Source organism: Scyliorhinus torazame, unplaced genomic scaffold, assembly GCF_047496885.1.
Source record: "Scyliorhinus torazame isolate Kashiwa2021f unplaced genomic scaffold, sScyTor2.1 scaffold_398, whole genome shotgun sequence".
Classification (NCBI taxonomy): Eukaryota; Metazoa; Chordata; class Chondrichthyes; order Carcharhiniformes; family Scyliorhinidae; genus Scyliorhinus; species Scyliorhinus torazame.
In genome coordinates this window covers 12,884-36,598 of record NW_027308125.1, presented here as the reverse complement: position 1 = coordinate 36,598, position 23,715 = coordinate 12,884, and the positions used below count along the sequence as shown (strand labels likewise).

Below are 23,715 nucleotides of genomic sequence, written 5' to 3'. Positions count from 1 at the left end.
GGTCGCAGTGAGCATGGGCGAGTTCGTGCCGCTCGCAGTGCGCATGGGCGAGTTTGTGCCGGTCGCAGTGAGCATGGGCGAGTTCGTGCCGGTCACAGTGAGCATGGGCGAGTTCGTGCCGGTCGCAGTGAGCATGGGTGAGTTCGTGCCGGTCACAGTGAGCAGGGGCGAGTTCGTGCCGGTCGCAGTGAGCATGGGCGAGTTCGTGCCGGTAGCAGTGCGCATGGGCGAGTTCGTGCCGGTCGCAGCGCGCTTGGGCGAGTTCGTGCCGGTCGCAGTGCGCATGGGCGAGTTCGTGCCGGTCGCAGTGCGCTTGGGCGAGTTCGTGCTGGTCGCAGTGAGCATGGGCGAGTTCGTGCCAGTCGCAGTGAGCATGGGCGAGTTCGTGCCGGTCGCAGTGCGCATGGGCGAGTTCGTGCCGGTCGCAGTGAGCATGGGCGAGTTCGTGCCGGTCGCAGCGCGCTTGGGCGAGTTCGTGCCGGTCGCAGTGCGCTTGGGCGAGTTTGTGCCGGTCGCAGTGCGCATGGGCGAGTTCGTGCCGGTCGCAGCGCGCTTGGGCGAGTTCGTGCTGGTCAGAGTGCGCATGGGCGAGTTCGTGCCGGTCGCAGTGAGCATGGGCGAGTTCGTGCCGGTCGCAGTGCGCATGGGCGAGTTCGTGCCAGTCGCAGCGCGCTTGGGCGAGTTCGTGCCGGTCACAGTGCGCATGGGCGAGTTCGTGCCGGTCGCAGCGCGCTTGGGCGAGTTCGTGCTGGTCGGAGTGCGCATGGGCGAGTTCGTGCCGGTCGCAGTGCGCATGGGCGAGTTCGTGCCGGTCGCAGTGCGCATGGGCGAGTTCGTGCCGGTCGCAGTGCGCATGGGCGAGTTTGTGCCAGTCGCAGTGCGCATGGGCGAGTTCGTGCCGGTCCCAGTGCGCATGGGCGAGTTCGTGCCGGTCGCAGTGCGCATGGGCGAGTTCGTGCCGGTCGCAGCGCGCATGGGCGAGTTCGTGCCGGTCGCAGTGAGCATGGGCGAGTTCGTGCCGGTCGCAGCGGGCATGGGCGAGTTTGTGCCGGTCACAGTGCGCATGGGCGAGTTCGTGCCGGTTGCAGTGCGCATGGCCGAGTTCGTGCCGGTCGCAGTGCGCATGGGCGAGTTCGTGCCGGTCGCAGTGCGCATGGGCGAGTTCGTGCCGGTCGCAGTGAGCATGGGCGAGTTCGTGCCGGTCGCAGTGAGCATGGGCGAGTTCGTGCCGGTCGCAGTGCGCATGGGCGAGTTCATGCCGGTCGCAGTGCGCATGGGCGCGTTCGTGCCGGTCGCAGCGCGCATGGGCGAGTTCGTGCCGGTCGCAGTGCGCATGGGCGAGTTTGTGCGGGTCACAGTGCGCATGTGCGAGTTCGTGCCGGACGCAGCGCGCATGGGCGAGTTTGTGCCGGTCGCAGTGAGCATGGGCGAGTTCGTGCCGGTTGCAGTGCGCATGGGCGAGTTCGTGCCGGTTGCAGTGCGCATGGGCGAGTTCGTGCCGGTTGCAGTGCGCATGGGCGAGTTCGTGCCGGTCGCAGTGCGCATGGCCGAGTTCGTGCTGGTCGCAGTGAGCATGGGCGAGTTTGTGCCGGTCACAGTGCGCATGGGCGAGTTCGTGCCGGTTGCAGTGCGCATGGGCGAGTTCGTGCCGGTTGCAGTGCGCATGGGCGAGTTCGTGCCGGTCGCAGTGCGCATGGCCGAGTTCGTGCTGGTCGCAGTGAGCATGGGCGAGTTTGTGCCGGTCACAGTGCGCATGGGCGAGTTCGTGCCGGTCGCAGTGCGCTTGGGCGAGTTCGTGCCGGTCGCAGTGCGCATGGCCGAGTTCGTGCCGGTCGCAGTGCGCATGGGCGAGTTCGTGCCGGTCGCAGTGCGCATGGGCGAGTTCGTGCCAGTCGCAGTGCGCATGGGCGAGTTCGTGCCGGTCACAGCGCGCATGGGCGAGTTCGTGCCGGTCGCAGTGCGCATGAGCGAGTTCATGCCGGTCGCAGTGCGCATGGGTGAGTTCGTGCCGGTCGCAGTGCGCATGGGCGAGTTCGTGCCGGTCGCAGCGCGCATGGGCGCGTTCGTGCCGGTCGCAGTGCGCATGTGCGAGTTCGTGCCGGTCGCAGCGCGCATGGGCGAGTTCGTGCCGGTCGCAGTGCGCTTGGGCGAGTTCGTGCTGGTCGGAGTGCGCATGGGCGAGTTCGTGCCAGTCGCAGTGCGCATGGGCGAGTTCGTGCCGGTCGCAGCGCGCATGGGCGGGTTCGTGCCGGTGCGGCGCGCATGGGCGAGTTCGTGCCGGTCGCAGTGCGCATGGGCGAGTTCGTGCCGGTCGCAGCGCGCTTGGGCGAGTTCGTGCCGGTCGCAGTGTGCATGGGCGAGTTCGTGCCTGTCGCAGTGCGCTTGGGCGAGTTCGTGCTGGTCGGAGTGCGCATGGGCGAGTTCGTGCCAGTCGCAGTGCGCATGGGCGAGTTCGTGCCGGTCACAGTGAGCATGGGCGAGTTTGTGCCGGTCGCAGTGCGCATGGGCGAGTTCGTGCCGGTCGCAGCGCGCATGGGCGAGTTCGTGCCAGTCGCAGTGCGCATGGGCGAGTTCGTGCCGGTCGCAGTGCGCATGGGCGAGTTCGTGCCGGTCGCAGCGCGCATGGGCGAGTTCGTGCCGGTCGCAGTGCGCATGGGCGAGTTCGTGCCAGTCGCAGCGCGCATGGGCGAGTTCGTGCCAGTCGCAGTGCGCATGGGCGAGTTTGTGCCGGTCACAGTGCGCATGGGCGAGTTTGTGCCGGTCACAGTGCGCATGGGCGAGTTCGTGCCGGTGCGGCTCGCATGGGCGAGTTCGTGCCGGTCGCAGTGCGCATGGGCGAGTTCGTGCCAGTCGCAGTGAGCATGGGCGAGTTCGTGCCAGTCGCAGTGAGCATGGGCGAGTTCGTGCCGGTCACAGTGCGCATAGGCGAGTTTGTGCCGGTCGCAGCGCGCATAGGCGAGTTCGTGCCGGTCGCAGTGCGCATGGGCGAGATCGTGCCGGTCGCAGCGCGCATGGGCGAGTTCGTGCCGGTCGCAGCGCGCATGGGCGAGTTCGTGCCAGTCGCAGTGCGCATGGGCGAGTTCGTGCCGGTCGCAGTGCACATGGGCGAGTTCGTGCCGGTCGCAGCGCGCATGGGCGAGTTCGTGCCAGTCGCAGTGCGCATGGGTGAGTTCGTGCCGGTCGCAGTGCGCATGGGCGAGTTCGTGCCGGTCGCAGTGCGCATGGGCGAGTTCGTGCCGGTCGCAGTGAGCATGGCCGAGTTCGTGCCGGTCACAGTGAGCATGGGCGAGTTCGTGCCGGTCGCAGTGCACATGGGTGAGTTCGTGCCGGTCGCAGCGCGCATGGGCGAGTTCGTGCCGGTCACAGTGAGCATGGGCGAGTTCGTGCCAGTCGCAGTGAGCATGGGCGAGTTCGTGCCGGTCGCAGCGCGCATGGGCGAGTTCGTGCCGGTCGCAGTGCGCATGGGCGAGTTCGTGCCAGTCGCAGTGAGCATGGGCGAGTTTGTGCCAGTCGCAGTGAGCATGGGCGAGTTAGTGCCGGTCACAGTGCGCATGGGCGAGTTCGTGCCGGTCGCAGTGAGCATGGGCGAGTTAGTGCCGGTCGCAGTGCGCATGGGCGAGTTCGTGCCAGTCGCAGTGAGCATGGGCGAGTTTGTGCCAGTCGCAGTGAGCATGGGCGAGTTCGTGCCGGTCGCAGCGCGCATGGGCGAGTTCGTGCCGGTCGCAGTGCGCATGGGCGAGTTCGTGCCGGTCGCAGTGCGCATAGGCGAGTTCGTGCCGGTGCGGCGCGCATGGGCGAGTTCGTGCCGGTCGCAGCGCGCATGGGCGAGTTCGTGCCAGTCGCAGTGCGCATGGGCGAGTTCGTGCCGGTCGCAGTGCGCATGGGCGAGTTTGTGCCGGTCGCAGCGCGCATGGGCGAGTTCGTGCCAGTCGCAGTGCGCATGGCCGAGTTCGTGCTGGTCGCAGTGAGCATGGGCGAGTTTGTGCCGGTCACAGTGCGCATGGGCGAGTTCGTGCCGGTTGCAGTGCGCATGGGCGAGTTCGTGCCGGTCGCAGCGCGCATGGGCGAGTTCGTGCCAGTCGCAGTGCGCATGGGCGAGTTCGTGCCGGTCGCAGTGCGCATGGGCGAGTTCGTGCCGGTCGCAGCGCGCATGGGCGAGTTCGTGCCGGTCGCAGCGCGCATGGGCAAGTTCGTGCCGGTCGCAGCGCGCATGGGCGAGTTCGTGCCGGTCGCAGTGCACATGGGCGAGTTCGTGCCAGTCGCAGTGAGCATGGGCGAGTTCGCGCGCATGGGCGAGTTCGTGCCGGTCGCAGTGCGCATGGGCGAGTTCGTGCTGGTCGCAGCGCGCATGGGCGAGTTCGTGCCGGTCGCAGTGAGCATGGGCGAGTTCGTGCCGGTCGCAGTGAGCATGGGCGAGTTCGTGCCGGTCACAGTGAGCATGGGCGAGTTCGTGCCGGTCACAGTGCGCATGGGCGAGTTCGTGCCGGTCGCAGTGAGCATGGGCGTGTTCGTGCCGATCGCAGTGCGCATGGGCGAGTTCGTGCCGGTCGCAGTGAGCATGGGCGAGTTCGTGCCGGTCGCAGTGAGCATGGGCGAGTTCGTGCCGGTCGCGGTGAGCATGGGCGAGTTCGTGCCGTTCACAGTGAGCATGGGCGAGTTCGTGCCGATCGCAGTGCGCATGGGCGAGTTCGTGCCGGTCGCAGTGAGCATGGGCGAGTTCGTGCTGGTAGCAGTGAGCATGGGCGAGTTCGTGCCGGTCGCAGTGAGCATGGGCGAGTTCGTGCCGTTCACAGTGCGCATGGGCGAGTTCGTGCTGGTCGCAGTGAGCATGGGCGAGTTTGTGCCGGTCGCAGTGAGCATGGGCGAGTTCGTGCCGGTCGCAGTGAGCATGGGCGAGTTCGTGCCGGTCGCAGTGCGCATGGGCGAGTTCGTGCCGGTCGCAGTGCGCATGGGCGAGTTCGTGCCGGTCGCAGTGAGCAAGGGCGAGTTCGTGCCGGTCGCAGTGCGCATGGGCGAGTTCGTGCCGATCGCAGTGCGCATGGGCGAGTTCGTGCCGGTCGCAGTGCGCATGGGCGAGTTCGTGCCGGTCGCAGCGCGCATGGGCGAGTTCGTGCTGGTCGCAGTGAGCATGGGCGAGTTCGTGCTGGTCGCAGCGCGCATGGGCGAGTTCGTGCCGGTCGCAGTGCGCATGGGTGAGTTTGTGCCGGTCGCAGTGCGCATGGGCGAGTTCGTGCTGGTCGCAGTGAGCATGGGCGAGTTCGTGCTGGTCGCAGTGAGCATGGGCGAGTTCGTGCTGGTCGCAGTGCGCATGGGCGAGTTCGCGCTGGTCGCAGTGCGCATGGGCGAGTTCGTGCCGGTCGCAGTGCGCATGGGCGAGTTCGTGCTGGTCGCAGGGAGCATGGGCGAGTTCGTGCCGGTCGCAGTGAGCATGGGCGAGTTCGTGCCAGTCGCAGTGCGCATGGGCGAGTTCGTGCCGGTCGCTGTGTGCATGGGCGAGTTCGTGCCGGTCGCAGTGAGCATGGGCGAGTTCGTGCCAGTCGCAGTGAGGATGGGCGAGTTTGTGCCGGTCGCAGTGAGCATGGGCGAGTTCGTGCCGGTCGCAGTGAGCATGGGCGAGTTCGTGCCGGTCGCAGCGCGCATGGGCGAGTTCGTGCCGGTCACAGTGAGCATGGGCGAGTTCGTGCCGGTCGCAGTGAGCATGGGCGAGTTCGTGCCGGTCGCAGTGAGCATGGGCGAGTTCGTGCCGGTCGCAGTGAGCATGGGCGAGGTCGTGCCGGTCGCAGTGCGCATGGGCGAGTTCGTGCCGGTAGCAGTGCGCATGGGCGAGTTCGTGCCGGTCGCAGTGCGCATGGGCGAGTTCGTGCCGGTCGCATTGCGCATGGGTGAGTTCGTGCCGGTCGCAGCGCGCATGGGCGAGTTCGTGCCGGTCGCAGCGCGCATGGGCGAGTTCGTGCCGGTCGCAGTGAGCATGGGCGAGTTCGTGCCGGTCGCAGTGCGCATGGGCGAGTTCGTGCCGGTCACAGTGAGCAGGGGCGAGTTCGTGCCGGTCGCAGTGAGCATGGGCGGGTTCGTGCCGGTCGCAGTGCGCATGGGCGAGTTCGTGCCGGTTGCAGCGCGCTTGGGCGAGTTCGTGCCGGTCACAGTGAGCATGGGCGAGTTCGTGCCGGTCGCAGTGAGCATGGGCGAGTTCGTGCCGGTCGCAGTGCGCATGGGCGAGTTCGTGCCGGTCACAGTAAGCAGGGGCGAGTTCGTGCCGGTCGCAGTGAGCATGGGCGAGTTCGTGCCGGTCGCAATGCGCATGGGCGAGTTCGTGCCGGTCGCAGCGCGCTTGGGCGAGTTCGTGCCGTTCACAGTGAGCATGGGCGAGTTCGTGCCGGTCGCAGTGCGCATGGGCGAGTTCGTGCAGGTCGCAGTGAGCATGGGCGAGTTCGTGCCGGTCGCAGTGCGCATGGGCGAGGTCGTGCCGGTCGCAGTGCGCATGGGCGAGTTCGCGCCGGTCACAGTGAGCATGGGCGAGTTCGTGCCGGTCGCAGTGCGCATGGGCGAGTTCGTGCAGGTCGCAGTGAGCATGGGCGAGTTCGTGCCGGTCGCACTGCGCATGGGTGAGTTCGTGCCGGTCGCAGTGCGCATGGGCGAGTTCGCGCCGGTCGCAGTGAGCATGGGCGTGTTCGTGCCGGTCGCAGTGAGCATCGGCGAGTTCGTGCCGGTCACAGTGCGCATGGGCGAATTCGTGCCAGTCGCAGTGAGCATGGGCGAGTTCGTGCCGGTCGCAGTGAGCATGGGCGAGTTCGTGCCGGTCGCTGTGTGCATGGGCGAGTTCGTGCCGGTCACAGTGCGCATGGGCGAATTCGTGCCAGTCGCAGTGAGCATGGGCGAGTTCGTGCCAGTCACAGTGAGCATGGGCGAGTTCGTGCCGGTCGCAGTGCGCATGGGCGAGTTCGTGCCAGTCGCAGTGCGCATGGGTGAGTTCGTGCCGGTCACAGTGAGCATGGGCGAGTTCGTGCCGGTCGCAGCGCGCATGGGCGAGTTCGTGCCGGTCGCAGTGAGCATGGGCGAGTTCGTGCTGGTCGGAGTGCGCATGGGCGAGTTCGTGCCAGTCGCAGTGCGCATGGGCGAGTTCGTGCCGGTCGCAGCGCGCATGGGCGGGTTCGTGCCGGTGCGGCGCGCATGGGCGAGTTCGTGCCGGTCGCAGTGCGCATGGGCGAGTTCGTGCCGGTCGCAGCGCGCTTGGGCGAGTTCGTGCCGGTCGCAGTGTGCATGGGCGAGTTCGTGCCTGTCGCAGTGCGCTTGGGCGAGTTCGTGCTGGTCGGAGTGCGCATGGGCGAGTTCGTGCCAGTCGCAGTGCGCATGGGCGAGTTCGTGCCGGTCACAGTGAGCATGGGCGAGTTTGTGCCGGTCGCAGTGCGCATGGGCGAGTTCGTGCCGGTCGCAGCGCGCATGGGCGAGTTCGTGCCAGTCGCAGTGCGCATGGGCGAGTTCGTGCCGGTCGCAGTGCGCATGGGCGAGTTCGTGCCGGTCGCAGCGCGCATGGGCGAGTTCGTGCCGGTCGCAGTGCGCATGGGCGAGTTCGTGCCAGTCGCAGCGCGCATGGGCGAGTTCGTGCCAGTCGCAGTGCGCATGGGCGAGTTTGTGCCGGTCACAGTGCGCATGGGCGAGTTTGTGCCGGTCACAGTGCGCATGGGCGAGTTCGTGCCGGTGCGGCTCGCATGGGCGAGTTCGTGCCGGTCGCAGTGCGCATGGGCGAGTTCGTGCCAGTCGCAGTGAGCATGGGCGAGTTCGTGCCAGTCGCAGTGAGCATGGGCGAGTTCGTGCCGGTCACAGTGCGCATAGGCGAGTTTGTGCCGGTCGCAGCGCGCATAGGCGAGTTCGTGCCGGTCGCAGTGCGCATGGGCGAGATCGTGCCGGTCGCAGCGCGCATGGGCGAGTTCGTGCCGGTCGCAGCGCGCATGGGCGAGTTCGTGCCAGTCGCAGTGCGCATGGGCGAGTTCGTGCCGGTCGCAGTGCACATGGGCGAGTTCGTGCCGGTCGCAGCGCGCATGGGCGAGTTCGTGCCAGTCGCAGTGCGCATGGGTGAGTTCGTGCCGGTCGCAGTGCGCATGGGCGAGTTCGTGCCGGTCGCAGTGCGCATGGGCGAGTTCGTGCCGGTCGCAGTGAGCATGGCCGAGTTCGTGCCGGTCACAGTGAGCATGGGCGAGTTCGTGCCGGTCGCAGTGCACATGGGTGAGTTCGTGCCGGTCGCAGCGCGCATGGGCGAGTTCGTGCCGGTCACAGTGAGCATGGGCGAGTTCGTGCCAGTCGCAGTGAGCATGGGCGAGTTCGTGCCGGTCGCAGCGCGCATGGGCGAGTTCGTGCCGGTCGCAGTGCGCATGGGCGAGTTCGTGCCAGTCGCAGTGAGCATGGGCGAGTTTGTGCCAGTCGCAGTGAGCATGGGCGAGTTAGTGCCGGTCACAGTGCGCATGGGCGAGTTCGTGCCAGTCGCAGTGCGCATGGGCGAGTTCGTGCCGGTCGCAGCGCGCATGGGCGGGTTCGTGCCGGTGCGGCGCGCATGGGCGAGTTCGTGCCGGTCGCAGTGCGCATGGGCGAGTTCGTGCCGGTCGCAGCGCGCTTGGGCGAGTTCGTGCCGGTCGCAGTGTGCATGGGCGAGTTCGTGCCTGTCGCAGTGCGCTTGGGCGAGTTCGTGCTGGTCGGAGTGCGCATGGGCGAGTTCGTGCCAGTCGCAGTGCGCATGGGCGAGTTCGTGCCGGTCACAGTGAGCATGGGCGAGTTTGTGCCGGTCGCAGTGCGCATGGGCGAGTTCGTGCCGGTCGCAGCGCGCATGGGCGAGTTCGTGCCAGTCGCAGTGCGCATGGGCGAGTTCGTGCCGGTCGCAGTGCGCATGGGCGAGTTCGTGCCGGTCGCAGCGCGCATGGGCGAGTTCGTGCCGGTCGCAGTGCGCATGGGCGAGTTCGTGCCAGTCGCAGCGCGCATGGGCGAGTTCGTGCCAGTCGCAGTGCGCATGGGCGAGTTTGTGCCGGTCACAGTGCGCATGGGCGAGTTTGTGCCGGTCACAGTGCGCATGGGCGAGTTCGTGCCGGTGCGGCTCGCATGGGCGAGTTCGTGCCGGTCGCAGTGCGCATGGGCGAGTTCGTGCCAGTCGCAGTGAGCATGGGCGAGTTCGTGCCAGTCGCAGTGAGCATGGGCGAGTTCGTGCCGGTCACAGTGCGCATAGGCGAGTTTGTGCCGGTCGCAGCGCGCATAGGCGAGTTCGTGCCGGTCGCAGTGCGCATGGGCGAGATCGTGCCGGTCGCAGCGCGCATGGGCGAGTTCGTGCCGGTCGCAGCGCGCATGGGCGAGTTCGTGCCAGTCGCAGTGCGCATGGGCGAGTTCGTGCCGGTCGCAGTGCACATGGGCGAGTTCGTGCCGGTCGCAGCGCGCATGGGCGAGTTCGTGCCAGTCGCAGTGCGCATGGGTGAGTTCGTGCCGGTCGCAGTGCGCATGGGCGAGTTCGTGCCGGTCGCAGTGCGCATGGGCGAGTTCGTGCCGGTCGCAGTGAGCATGGCCGAGTTCGTGCCGGTCACAGTGAGCATGGGCGAGTTCGTGCCGGTCGCAGTGCACATGGGTGAGTTCGTGCCGGTCGCAGCGCGCATGGGCGAGTTCGTGCCGGTCACAGTGAGCATGGGCGAGTTCGTGCCAGTCGCAGTGAGCATGGGCGAGTTCGTGCCGGTCGCAGCGCGCATGGGCGAGTTCGTGCCGGTCGCAGTGCGCATGGGCGAGTTCGTGCCAGTCGCAGTGAGCATGGGCGAGTTTGTGCCAGTCGCAGTGAGCATGGGCGAGTTAGTGCCGGTCACAGTGCGCATGGGCGAGTTCGTGCCGGTCGCAGTGAGCATGGGCGAGTTAGTGCCGGTCGCAGTGCGCATGGGCGAGTTCGTGCCAGTCGCAGTGAGCATGGGCGAGTTTGTGCCAGTCGCAGTGAGCATGGGCGAGTTCGTGCCGGTCGCAGCGCGCATGGGCGAGTTCGTGCCGGTCGCAGTGCGCATGGGCGAGTTCGTGCCGGTCGCAGTGCGCATAGGCGAGTTCGTGCCGGTGCGGCGCGCATGGGCGAGTTCGTGCCGGTCGCAGCGCGCATGGGCGAGTTCGTGCCAGTCGCAGTGCGCATGGGCGAGTTCGTGCCGGTCGCAGTGCGCATGGGCGAGTTTGTGCCGGTCGCAGCGCGCATGGGCGAGTTCGTGCCAGTCGCAGTGCGCATGGCCGAGTTCGTGCTGGTCGCAGTGAGCATGGGCGAGTTTGTGCCGGTCACAGTGCGCATGGGCGAGTTCGTGCCGGTTGCAGTGCGCATGGGCGAGTTCGTGCCGGTCGCAGCGCGCATGGGCGAGTTCGTGCCAGTCGCAGTGCGCATGGGCGAGTTCGTGCCGGTCGCAGTGCGCATGGGCGAGTTCGTGCCGGTCGCAGCGCGCATGGGCGAGTTCGTGCCGGTCGCAGCGCGCATGGGCAAGTTCGTGCCGGTCGCAGCGCGCATGGGCGAGTTCGTGCCGGTCGCAGTGCACATGGGCGAGTTCGTGCCAGTCGCAGTGAGCATGGGCGAGTTCGCGCGCATGGGCGAGTTCGTGCCGGTCGCAGTGCGCATGGGCGAGTTCGTGCTGGTCGCAGCGCGCATGGGCGAGTTCGTGCCGGTCGCAGTGAGCATGGGCGAGTTCGTGCCGGTCGCAGTGAGCATGGGCGAGTTCGTGCCGGTCACAGTGAGCATGGGCGAGTTCGTGCCGGTCACAGTGCGCATGGGCGAGTTCGTGCCGGTCGCAGTGAGCATGGGCGTGTTCGTGCCGATCGCAGTGCGCATGGGCGAGTTCGTGCCGGTCGCAGTGAGCATGGGCGAGTTCGTGCCGGTCGCAGTGAGCATGGGCGAGTTCGTGCCGGTCGCGGTGAGCATGGGCGAGTTCGTGCCGTTCACAGTGAGCATGGGCGAGTTCGTGCCGATCGCAGTGCGCATGGGCGAGTTCGTGCCGGTCGCAGTGAGCATGGGCGAGTTCGTGCTGGTAGCAGTGAGCATGGGCGAGTTCGTGCCGGTCGCAGTGAGCATGGGCGAGTTCGTGCCGTTCACAGTGCGCATGGGCGAGTTCGTGCTGGTCGCAGTGAGCATGGGCGAGTTTGTGCCGGTCGCAGTGAGCATGGGCGAGTTCGTGCCGGTCGCAGTGAGCATGGGCGAGTTCGTGCCGGTCGCAGTGCGCATGGGCGAGTTCGTGCCGGTCGCAGTGCGCATGGGCGAGTTCGTGCCGGTCGCAGTGAGCAAGGGCGAGTTCGTGCCGGTCGCAGTGCGCATGGGCGAGTTCGTGCCGATCGCAGTGCGCATGGGCGAGTTCGTGCCGGTCGCAGTGCGCATGGGCGAGTTCGTGCCGGTCGCAGCGCGCATGGGCGAGTTCGTGCTGGTCGCAGTGAGCATGGGCGAGTTCGTGCTGGTCGCAGCGCGCATGGGCGAGTTCGTGCCGGTCGCAGTGCGCATGGGTGAGTTTGTGCCGGTCGCAGTGCGCATGGGCGAGTTCGTGCTGGTCGCAGTGAGCATGGGCGAGTTCGTGCTGGTCGCAGTGAGCATGGGCGAGTTCGTGCTGGTCGCAGTGCGCATGGGCGAGTTCGTGCTGGTCGCAGTGCGCATGGGCGAGTTCGTGCCGGTCGCAGTGCGCATGGGCGAGTTCGTGCTGGTCGCAGGGAGCATGGGCGAGTTCGTGCCGGTCGCAGTGAGCATGGGCGAGTTCGTGCCAGTCGCAGTGCGCATGGGCGAGTTCGTGCCGGTCGCTGTGTGCATGGGCGAGTTCGTGCCGGTCGCAGTGAGCATGGGCGAGTTCGTGCCAGTCGCAGTGAGGATGGGCGAGTTTGTGCCGGTCGCAGTGAGCATGGGCGAGTTCGTGCCGGTCGCAGTGAGCATGGGCGAGTTCGTGCCGGTCGCAGCGCGCATGGGCGAGTTCGTGCCGGTCACAGTGAGCATGGGCGAGTTCGTGCCGGTCGCAGTGAGCATGGGCGAGTTCGTGCCGGTCGCAGTGAGCATGGGCGAGTTCGTGCCGGTCGCAGTGAGCATGGGCGAGGTCGTGCCGGTCGCAGTGCGCATGGGCGAGTTCGTGCCGGTAGCAGTGCGCATGGGCGAGTTCGTGCCGGTCGCAGTGCGCATGGGCGAGTTCGTGCCGGTCGCACTGCGCATGGGTGAGTTCGTGCCGGTCGCAGCGCGCATGGGCGAGTTCGTGCCGGTCGCAGCGCGCATGGGCGAGTTCGTGCCGGTCGCAGTGAGCATGGGCGAGTTCGTGCCGGTCGCAGTGCGCATGGGCGAGTTCGTGCCGGTCACAGTGAGCAGGGGCGAGTTCGTGCCGGTCGCAGTGAGCATGGGCGGGTTCGTGCCGGTCGCAGTGCGCATGGGCGAGTTCGTGCCGGTTGCAGCGCGCTTGGGCGAGTTCGTGCCGGTCACAGTGAGCATGGGCGAGTTCGTGCCGGTCGCAGTGAGCATGGGCGAGTTCGTGCCGGTCGCAGTGCGCATGGGCGAGTTCGTGCCGGTCACAGTAAGCAGGGGCGAGTTCGTGCCGGTCGCAGTGAGCATGGGCGAGTTCGTGCCGGTCGCAATGCGCATGGGCGAGTTCGTGCCGGTCGCAGCGCGCTTGGGCGAGTTCGTGCCGTTCACAGTGAGCATGGGCGAGTTCGTGCCGGTCGCAGTGCGCATGGGCGAGTTCGTGCAGGTCGCAGTGAGCATGGGCGAGTTCGTGCCGGTCGCAGTGCGCATGGGCGAGGTCGTGCCGGTCGCAGTGCGCATGGGCGAGTTCGCGCCGGTCACAGTGAGCATGGGCGAGTTCGTGCCGGTCGCAGTGCGCATGGGCGAGTTCGTGCAGGTCGCAGTGAGCATGGGCGAGTTCGTGCCGGTCGCACTGCGCATGGGTGAGTTCGTGCCGGTCGCAGTGCGCATGGGCGAGTTCGCGCCGGTCGCAGTGAGCATGGGCGTGTTCGTGCCGGTCGCAGTGAGCATCGGCGAGTTCGTGCCGGTCACAGTGCGCATGGGCGAATTCGTGCCAGTCGCAGTGAGCATGGGCGAGTTCGTGCCGGTCGCAGTGAGCATGGGCGAGTTCGTGCCGGTCGCAGTGAGCATGGGCGAGTTCGTGCCGGTCGCTGTGTGCATGGGCGAGTTCGTGCCGGTCACAGTGCGCATGGGCGAATTCGTGCCAGTCGCAGTGAGCATGGGCGAGTTCGTGCCAGTCACAGTGAGCATGGGCGAGTTCGTGCCGGTCGCAGTGCGCATGGGCGAGTTCGTGCCAGTCGCAGTGCGCATGGGTGAGTTCGTGCCGGTCACAGTGAGCATGGGCGAGTTCGTGCCGGTCGCAGCGCGCATGGGCGAGTTCGTGCCGGTCGCAGTGAGCATGGGCGAGTTCGTGCCGGTCGCAGTGAGCATGGGCGAGTTCGTGCCGGTCGCAGTGCGCATGGGCGAGTTCGTGCCGGTCGCAGTGCGCATGGGCGAGTTCGTGCAGGTCGCAGTGAGCATGGGCGAGTTTGTGCCGGTCGCAGTGCGCATGGGCGAGGTCGTGCCGGTCGCAGTGCGCATGGGCGAGTTCGCGCCGGTCACAGTGAGCATGGGCGAGTTCGTGCCGGTCGCAGTGCGCATGGGCGAGTTCGTGCAGGTCGCAGTGAGCATGGGCGAGTTCGTGCCGGTCGCACTGCGCATGGGTGAGTTCGTGCCGGTCGCAGTGCGCATGGGCGAGTTCGCGCCGGTCGCAGTGAGCATGGGCGTGTTCGTGCCGGTCGCAGTGAGCATCGGCGAGTTCGTGCCGGTCACAGTGCGCATGGGCGAATTCGTGCCAGTCGCAGTGAGCATGGGCGAGTTCGTGCCGGTCGCAGTGAGCATGGGCGAGTTCGTGCCGGTCGCAGTGAGCATGGGCGAGTTCGTGCCGGTCGCTGTGTGCATGGGCGAGTTCGTGCCGGTCACAGTGCGCATGGGCGAATTCGTGCCAGTCGCAGTGAGCATGGGCGAGTTCGTGCCAGTCACAGTGAGCATGGGCGAGTTCGTGCCGGTCGCAGTGCGCATGGGCGAGTTCGTGCCAGTCGCAGTGCGCATGGGTGAGTTCGTGCCGGTCACAGTGAGCATGGGCGAGTTCGTGCCGGTCGCAGCGCGCATGGGCGAGTTCGTGCCGGTCGCAGTGAGCATGGGCGAGTTCGTGCCGGTCGCAGTGAGCATGGGCGAGTTCGTGCCGGTCGCAGTGCGCATGGGCGAGTTCGTGCCGGTCGCAGTGAGCATGGGCGAGTTCGTGCCGGTCGCAGCGCGCATGGGCGAATTCGTGCCGGTCGCAGCGCGCATGAGCGAGTTCGTGCCAGTCGCAGTGCGCATGGGCGAGTTCGTGCCAGTCGCAGTGAGCATGGGCGAGTTCGTGCCGGTCGCAGAGCGCATGGGCGAGTTCGTGCCGGTCGCAGCGCGCATGGACGAGTTCGCGCCGGTCGCAGCGAGCATGAGCGAGTTCATGCCAGTCGCAGTGCGCATGGGCGAGTTCGTGCCGGTCGCAGTGCGCATGGGCGAGTTCGTGCCGGTCGCAGCGCGCATGGGCGAGTTCGTGCCGGTCGCAGTGCGCATAGGCGAGTTCGTGCCGGTCGCAGTGCACATGGGCGAGTTCGTGCCGGCCGCAGTGCGCATGGGCGAGTTCGTGCCGGTCGCAGTGCGCATGGGCGAGTTCGTGCCGGTCGCAGTGCGCATGGGCGAGTTCGTGCCGATCGCAGTGCACATGGGCGAGTTCGTGCCGGCCGCAGTGCGCATGGGCGAGTTCGTGCCGGTCGCAGTGCGCATGGGCGAGTTCGTGCCGGTCGCAGTGCGCATGGGCGAGTTCGTGCCGGTCCCAGCTCCATGCCATCCAGCACAAAGCAGCCCTGCTTGATTGCTTCCACAAGCATTCAGCCCCTCCACCCCGACGCACAGTGGCAGCCGTGCGCACCATCTACAAGATGCACTGCAGGAACTCACCGAGGTTCCTCAGGCAGCACCTTCCAAACCCACGACCACTACCTACTAGACGAACCTCAGCACCTGGAAGATCCTCCCCCAGCCACACACCATCCTGACTTGGAAATAGATCGTCGTTCCTTCACTGTCGCTGCGTCAAAATCCTGGAATCGCCTCTCTGACAGCACTGTGTGTGTACCTACATCAGATGGACTACTGCGGTTGAAGAAGGCAGCACTCCACCACCTTCGCAAGGGACTTAACCGGGTCAGCGATGTGCCGATCCACTGAATGAACCTGACTCTTCCACCTCTCCCCCCCTCACCTCACGTTGGACTAGCATTACTCCGTACTACAGCTTGTTTCTGTGGGACTCATTTATATTCTGATTTCTTATCTGTCTGACTGCAGGGGCGAGATTCTCCGACTCCCCCCGCCGGGTCGGAGAATCGCCGGGGGCTGCCGTGAATCCCGCCCCCGCCGGTTGCCGAAGTCTCCGGCAACGGATATTCGGCGGGGGCGGGAATCGCGCCGCGCTGGTTGGCGGACCCCCCCGTGCTATTCTCCGGCCCGGATCGGCCAAAGTCCCGCCGCTAAAATGCCTGTCCCGCCGGCGTGGATTAAACCACCTATTGAACGGCGGGACAAGGCGGCGTGGGCGGGCTCCGGGGTCCTGGGGGGGGCGTCGGGGCGATCTGGCCCCGGGGGGTGCCCCCACGGTGGCCTGGCTCGCGATTGGAGCCCACCGATCCGCGGGCGGGCCTGTGCCGTGGGGGCACTCTTTCCCTTCCGCCTCCGCCACGGTCTCCACCATGGCAGAGGCAGAAGAGACTCTTCCCACTGCGCATGCGCGGGAAACTGTCGGCGGCCGCTGACGCTCCCGCGCATGCGCCGCCCGGGGATGTCATTTCCGCCAGCTGGCGGGGCGGAAATCCCTCCGGCGCCGGCCTAGCCCCTCAATGTTGGGGCTCGGCCCCCAAAGATGCGGAGCATTCCGCACCTTTGGGGCGGCGCGATGCCCGACTGATTTGCGCCGTTTTGGGTGCCAGTCGGCGGACATCGCGCCGTTTCCGGAGAATTTCGCCCCAGGTCTCCATTCATTTCGCAAATCTCGCGACATCAACTTACAATGATATTTTAGAATTTAAAAATAGCCCCTGACATGACTCAAGCTTGGATGGGCAAAATTCCTCGCTCATGCTCAGCGCACCTACAGACAAGTGTGCAGACGGGTTTCGTTGGCCATCTTGCATTGGCAGGGGAGAGTTTTAAAACACTTTTTTAAGAGCACCCAATTATTTTCCAATTAAGGGGCAATTCGGCGTGGCCAATCCACCCCCCCCTGCACATCTTTGGGTTGTGGGGGCGAGACCCACGCAGACACGGGGAGAATGGACAGTGACCCGGGGCCAGGATCGAACCGGGGTCCTCGGCGGCGTGGGGCAGCAGTGCTAACCACTGGGCCACCGTGCCGCCTGCAGAAAGACACGGCAACAGCAGAGAGGGCAACAATTCTCCCCAAGGGCAATGAGTGCTGGTTCAGCGAACACAGCTGGAAGGATCGGCCATTGTGTTGGTTTTCAGGAGCCCGCGGCAGTGCAGCAAACTGATCTTTTGGTAAGAACCCAGCAAACAAACAACTTTGCGATCTGCAGAAAGTCTCAACCCTTCGAGGAATCCTGGAAGGGCTTTGGCTACTGAATTTTCCCGTCTACCTTGGCCGTGAAAAGGCCTTCTTCACCCAGCCTGCAGCATTTGTATTGCAGGGCGTGCCAATCGTGCGAATTACAGATTTCCTTTTTTTTTTAGAATTGATAAAAGTGCGCCGTTCTCTTTAACTGTATTTTCTTTGTTTGTGCATGTGTGCGTGTGTGGCCAGCTGAGTGACATCGCGTTAGATTTCTGGCCTGTGTGAATGAACACTCCCCTTTATTTAAACCCATCGCAACCTTGCTGCTGGTTTTCAGATTGTCCCCATCCTTCCAGACGTTCAAAAAACGTACAACTCTTCCTTTCGAAAAGCACACTGATAACGGGCGGTGGGTTTCAGTCATTCTTTCCCACACTGTCCATGCCACACAGGGATGGGAGGCCATTCAGCCCCTCTCGAACCTGTTGCACAGGAACAGAGGAGGTAATTCAGACATTCTTGAGGCTGTTACCCAGGAACAGAAGGATGCCATTCTTCCCCCTCCCAAGCCTGTTACACACGGACAGAGGGAGGCCATTCAGCCCCTCTTGGATCTGCTATGCAGGAACCAAAGAAGGCCATGCATTCCCTCTCGAGCCTCTAACACAGGAAAAGGAGGGAGCCTTTCAGTCTCTCTCTGGCCTCCTCCAGCTCCTGTAAACAGGAAGATCAGTCAAACAAGATTGAACCCCAGGGACGGCACAGTGGCCCAGTGGTTAGCACTGCAGCCTCACGGCGCCGAGGACCCGGGGTCGATCCCGACCCCGGGTCACTGTCTGTGTGGGTCCCACTCCCAAAGATGTGCAGGGTAGGTGAATTGGCCACGCTAAATTGCCCCTCAATTGGAAAAAAGAATTGGGTGCTCTAAATTTATAAGAAAAAGACTGAACCCCAGACACTGGGCACTGGAAGATCTCAGTCTCTGCCTGTCACGTGCTCACCTTCCCACAGATCCACAGTCTGGAAGAGGTCCGTTGTGGTCAGACCATAGTCTGTCAGTGCCTTGAGGAACTGGGAGATCTGCTCCATCTGAGTGAACGCTCGTTCAGAAGTCTGGATCTTCTTAATGGGGCGTCTATCCGAGGGACTGAGGCTGTTGGCCAGGTGGCACAAGACCTGCAGGGGGTGAAGAGACGGAGAATATTAGAAAGAGATACGGAGGGAGAGCGGACAAACAGGCTTTGTCTTGAAAACACCACTTCCCAATTCCTCCAACAGCTCTCTGCTGCCTGGGAAATAGGATTTCCACAATCCTTGGCTCTACTGGTGGCAATAGAGGAACAGTCTTTGCACAGGTATCCATCCCTAATTTAGAGTGTCCGCCCATTGCCCCTCCCCCCAAACCCCCCAGGCAGGTCAGAAAAGGAGGCATGGATGAGCAGATCGAGGCAAATGGACATCAATCCCTCAGTCGGCAAATGTCTTCCAAGTCCAAACACTGCTTGCCTACACCAGAAAACTTAAAACCCAAAGAGACCCAAACCCTCAACCTTCCAATACCAAATTCCCCATTCCTAACTTCCCATTCCCAATTTCCCTCTTCCACTCCCCACTCCCACATCCCCACCCCCAACTCCCCACACCCAACTCCGCATCCCCAACTCCCCATTCCCACTCAACACCCAGCACTCAACTTCCCACTCCCAACTCCCTCAACCCACTCCCAAATCCCCACCCCCAATCCCACCAACTCCCCAATATCCCATTCCCAATTCCCCAACTTCCCACTCCCAACTCCCTTAACCCACTCCCAAATCCCCACTCCCCAATCACACCAGCCCCCCAACTTCCCACTCCCAACTCCCCAACTTCCCACTCCCAACTCCCTCAACCCACTCCCAAATCCCCACTCCCCAATCCCACCAGCTCCCCAACTTCCCACTCCCAACTCCCCAACTTCCCACTCCCAACTCCCTCAACCCACTCCCAAATCCCCACCCCCAATCCCACCAACTCCCCAATATCCCATTCCCAATTCCCCAACTTCCCACTCCCAACTCCCTCAACCCACTCCCAAATCCCCACTCCCCAATCCCACCAGCTCCCCAACTTCCCACTCCCAACTCCCCAACTTCCCACTCCCAACTCCCTCAACCCACTCCCAAATCCCCACCCCCAATCCCACCAACTCCCCAACATCCCACTCCCAACTTCCCATTCCCAACTCCACTCACCCACACCCAAATCTCCACCCCCAATCCCACCAACTCCCCAACATCCCACTCCCAACTTCCCATTCCCAACTCCACTCACCCACACCCAAATCCCCACTCCCCAATCCCACCAGCTCCCCAACTTCCCACTCCCATCTCCCCAACTTCCCATTCCCAACTCCCTCAACCCACTCCCAAATCCCTACTACCCAATCCCACCAGCTCCCCAATTTCCCACTCCCAGCTCCCCAACTTTCCACTCCCAACTCCCCAACTTCCCACTCCCAACTCCCTCAACCCACTCCCAAATCCCCACTCCCCAATCCCACCAGCTCCCCAACTTCCCACTCCCAACTCCCCAACTTCCCACCCCAAATCCCTCAACCCACTCCCAAATCCCCACCCCCAATCCCACCAGCTCCCCAACTTCCCACTCCCAACTCCCCAACTTCCCACCCCAACTCCCTCAACCCACTCCCAAATCCCCACTCCCCAATCCCACCAGCTCCCCAACTTCCCACTCCCAACTCCCCAACTTCCCATTCCCAACTCCCTCAACCCACTCCCAAATCCCCACCCCCAATCCCACCAGCTCCCCAACTTCCCACTCCCAACTCCACTCACCCACTCCCAAATCCCCACCCCCAATCCCACCAACTCCCCAACATCCCACTCCCGACTCCACTAACCCACTCCCAAATCCCCACCCCCAATCCCACCAACTCCCCAACATCTCACTCCCAACTCCACTCACCCACACCCAAATCCCCACTCCCCAATCCCACCAGCTCCCCAACTTCCCATTCCCAAACCCCCAACTTTCCACACCCAACCCCCCAACTTCCCACTCCCAAGTCCTCACACCCACTCCCATATCCTCACTCCCCAATCCCACCAACTTCCCACTCCCAATTCCCCACGCCAATCCCCAAAACTACCAATTCCAATCCCATCAACTCCCACTTCCCAATCACCAGTCCAAAGTCTCTAGTCCCAACTGCCCAGTCCCAATGCCAATCCCGCGAATTCCACACTCACAATTCCTTTATTAAAAATAAATTACTACCCAATTCATTTTTTCCAATAAAGGGCAATTTGGCGTGGCCAATCCACCTACCCTGCACATCTTTGGGTTGTGGGGGCGAAACCCACGCAAACACGGGGAGAATGTGCAAACTCCACACGGACAGTGACCCGGAGCCGGGATCGAACCTGGAACCTTGGCGCCACGAGGCAGCAGTGCTAAGCACTGCGTCACCGTGCTGTTCGTCAGGCCCAATTCCAGCAACAGCGACTCCACACTCAAATTCCACTCCCACTAAATCCCCACGCCCAACTACCGAGTTCCACTCTCCAACTCCACAACTGCCCTCTCCCGAACACTCCAAATCACCAACTCTCCCACTCCTCAACTCCCCAATTCTCCCACTGCTTAACTCCACAACTCTCCCACTCCTCAACTCTCCCACTCCTCAACTCCACAACTCTCCCACTCCTCAACTCCACAACTCGCCCACTCCTCAACTCTCCCACTCCTCAACTCCACATTTCTCCCACTCCTCAACTCCACATCTCTCCCACTCCTCAAATCTCCCACTCATCAATTCCACAACACCCCACTCCTCAACTCCACAACTCTCCCACTCCGCAACTCCCCCACTCCTCAACTCCACAACTCTCCCACTCCTCAACTCTCCCACTCCACAACTCTCCCACTCCTCAACACCACATCTCTCCCACTCCACATCTCTCCCACTCCTCAATTCAACAACTCTCCCACTGCTTAACTCCACAACTCTCCCACTCCTTAACTCAGCCACTCCTCAACTCCTCAACTCTCCCACTCCTCAATTCCACAACTCTCCCACTCCTCAACTCCACAACTCTCCCACTCCTCAACTCCACAACTCTCCCACTCCACAACTCTCCCACTCCTCAATTCCACAACTCTCCCACTCCTCAACACCACATCTCTCCCACTCCTCAACTCCCCAAGTCTCCCACTCCTCAACTCTCCCACTCATCAATTCCACAACTCCCCCACTCCTTAACTCCACAACCCTCCCACTCCTCAACTCCCCCACTCCTCAACTCCACAACTCTCCCACTCCTCAACTCCCCCACTCCTCAACTCCACAACTCTCCCACTCCTCATCTCCACAACGCTCCCACTCCTCAACTCCACATCTCTCCCACTCCTCAACTCCACAACTCTCCCACTCCTCAACTCCACAACTCTCCCACTCCTCAACTCTCCCACTCCTCAACTCCACAACTCTCCCACTTCTCAACACCACAACTCTCAAACTCCACAACTCTCCCACTCCTCAACTCCACATCTCTCCCACTCCTCAACTCCTCAACTCTCCCACTCCTCAACTCCACAACTCTCCCACTCAACTCCACAACTCTCAAACTCCACAACTCTCCCACTCCTGAACTCTCCCACTCCTCAACTCCACAACTCTCCCACTCCTCAGCTCCACAAATCTCCCACTCCTCAACTCCACAACTCTCCCACTCAACTCCACAACTCTCAAACTCCACAACTCTCCCACTGCTTAACTCCACAACTCTCCCACTCCTCAACTCTCCCACTCCTCAACTCCACAACTCTCCCACTCCTCAACTCTCCCACTCCTCAACTCCACATTTCTCCCACTCCTCAACTCCACAACTCTCCCACTCAACTCCACAACTCTCCCACTCCTCAACTCTCCCACTCCTCAACTCCACAACTCTCCCACTCCTCAACTCCACAACTCTCCCACTCCTCAACTCCACAACTCTCCCACTCCTCAACTCCACAACTCTCCCACTCCTCAACTCCACAACTCTCCCACTCCACAACTCTGCAACTCTCCCACTCCTCAACTCCACAACTCTCCCACTCCTCAACTCCACAACTCTCCCACTCCTCAACTCCACAACTCTCCCACTCCTCAACTCCACAACTCTCCCACTCCTCAACTGCACAACTCTCCCACTCCTCAACTCCACAACTCTCCCACTCCTCAACTCCACAACTCTCCCGCTCCTCAACTCTCCCACTCCTCACCTCCACAACTCTCCCGCTCCTCAACTCCTCAACTCTCCCACTCCTCACCTCCACAACTCTCCCACTCCTCAACTTCACAACTCTCCCACTCATCTCCACATTTCTCCCACTCCCCAACCCTCCCACTCCTCAACTCCTCAACTCTCCCACTCCACAACTCTCCCACTCCTCAACTCCACAACTCTCCCACTCCACAACTCTCTCACTCCTCAACTCCACATCTCTCCCACTCCTCAACTCCACAACTCTCCCACTCCTCAACTCCACAACTCTCCCGCTCCTCAACTCTCCCACTCCTCAACTCCACATCTCTCCCACTCCTCAACTCCACAACTCTCCCGCTCCTCAACTCCACATCTCTCCCATTCAACTCCACAACTCTCCCACTCCTCAACTCCACAACTCTCCCACCCCTCAACTCCACAACTCTCCCACTCCTCAACTCCACAACTCTCCCACTCATCAACTCCACAACTCTCCCGCTCCTCAACTCCCCCACTCCTCAACTCTCCCACTCCTCAACTCTCCCACTCCTCAACTCCACAACTCTCCCACTCCTCAACTACACAACTCTCCCGCTCCTCAACTCCACAACTCTCCCACTACTCAACTCCACAACTCTCCCACTCCTCAACTCTCCCACTCCTCAACTCCAGAACTCTCCCACTCCTCAACTCTCCCACTCCTCAACTCCAGAACTCTCCCACTCCTCAACTCCAGAACTCTCCCACTCCTCAACTCCACAACTCTCCCACTCCTCAACTCTCCCACTACTCAACTCCACAACTCTCCCACTCCTCAACTCTCCCACTCCTCAACTCCTCAACTCTCCCACTCCTCAACTCCACAACTCTCCCACTCCACATCTCCACAACTCTCCCACTCCTCAACTCCACAACTCTCCCACTCCTCAACTCCACAACTCTCCCACTCCTCAACTCCACAACTCTCCCACTCCTCAACTCCACAACTCTCCCACTCCTCAACTCCACATCTCTCCCACTCCTCAACTCCAGAACTCTCCCACTCCTCAACTCCACAACTCTCCCACTCCTCAACTCTCCCGCTCCTCAACTCCACAACTCTCCCACTCCTCAACTCCACAACTCTCCCACTCCTCAACTCCACAACTCTCCCACTCCTCAACTCTCCCGCTCCTCAACTCCACAACTCTCCCACTCCTCAACTCCACAACTCTCCCACTCCTCAACTCTCCCACTCCTCAACTCCACAACTCTCCCACTCCTCAACTCCACAACTCTCCCACTCCTCAATTCCACAACTCTCCCACTCCACAACTCCACAACTCTCCCACTCCTCAACTCCGCAACTCTCCTACTCCTCAACTCCCCAACTCTCCCACTCCTCAACTGCACAACTCTCCCACTACTCAACTCTCCCACTCCTCATCTCCACAACTCTCCCACTCCTCAACTCCACAACTCTCCCACTCCTCAACTCTCCCACTCCTCAACTCCACAACTCTCCCACTTCTCAACACCACAACTCTCCCACTCCTCAACTCCACAACTCTCCCACTCCTCAACTCTCCCACTCCTCAACTCCACAACTCTCCCACTCCTCAACTCCACAACTCGCCCACTCCTCAACTCTCCCACTCCTCAACTCCACATTTCTCCCACTCCTCAACTCCACATCTCTCCCACTCCTCAAATCTCCCACTCAGCAATTCCACAACACCCCACTCCTCAACTCCACAACTCTCCCACTCCGCAACTCTCCCACTCCTCAACTCCACAACTCTCCCACTCCTCAACTCTCCCACTCCACAACTCTCCCACTCCTCAACACCGCATCTCTCCCACTCCTCAATTCAACAACTCTCCCACTGCTTAACTCCACAACTCTCCCACTCAACAACTCTGCA

The 23,715-nt window shown here is 63.1% G+C and overlaps 1 protein-coding gene across 1 annotated transcript in view; it reads right to left on the bottom strand.

Annotated features, from left to right (window-relative positions):
• The window catches only part of LOC140406273 (transgelin-2-like), a gene marked incomplete at its 5' end in the record, with an annotated part of 51,928 nt that extends 34,196 nt beyond the window's left edge, over nucleotides 1-17,732 (bottom strand). The window contains one exon of the mRNA XM_072494383.1: nucleotides 17,558-17,732. Within this exon, the coding sequence (XP_072350484.1) occupies nucleotides 17,558-17,732 (175 nt within the window). The remainder of the gene's footprint in view (nucleotides 1-17,557) is intronic.
• Nucleotides 17,733-23,715: the final 5,983 nt, after the last annotated feature.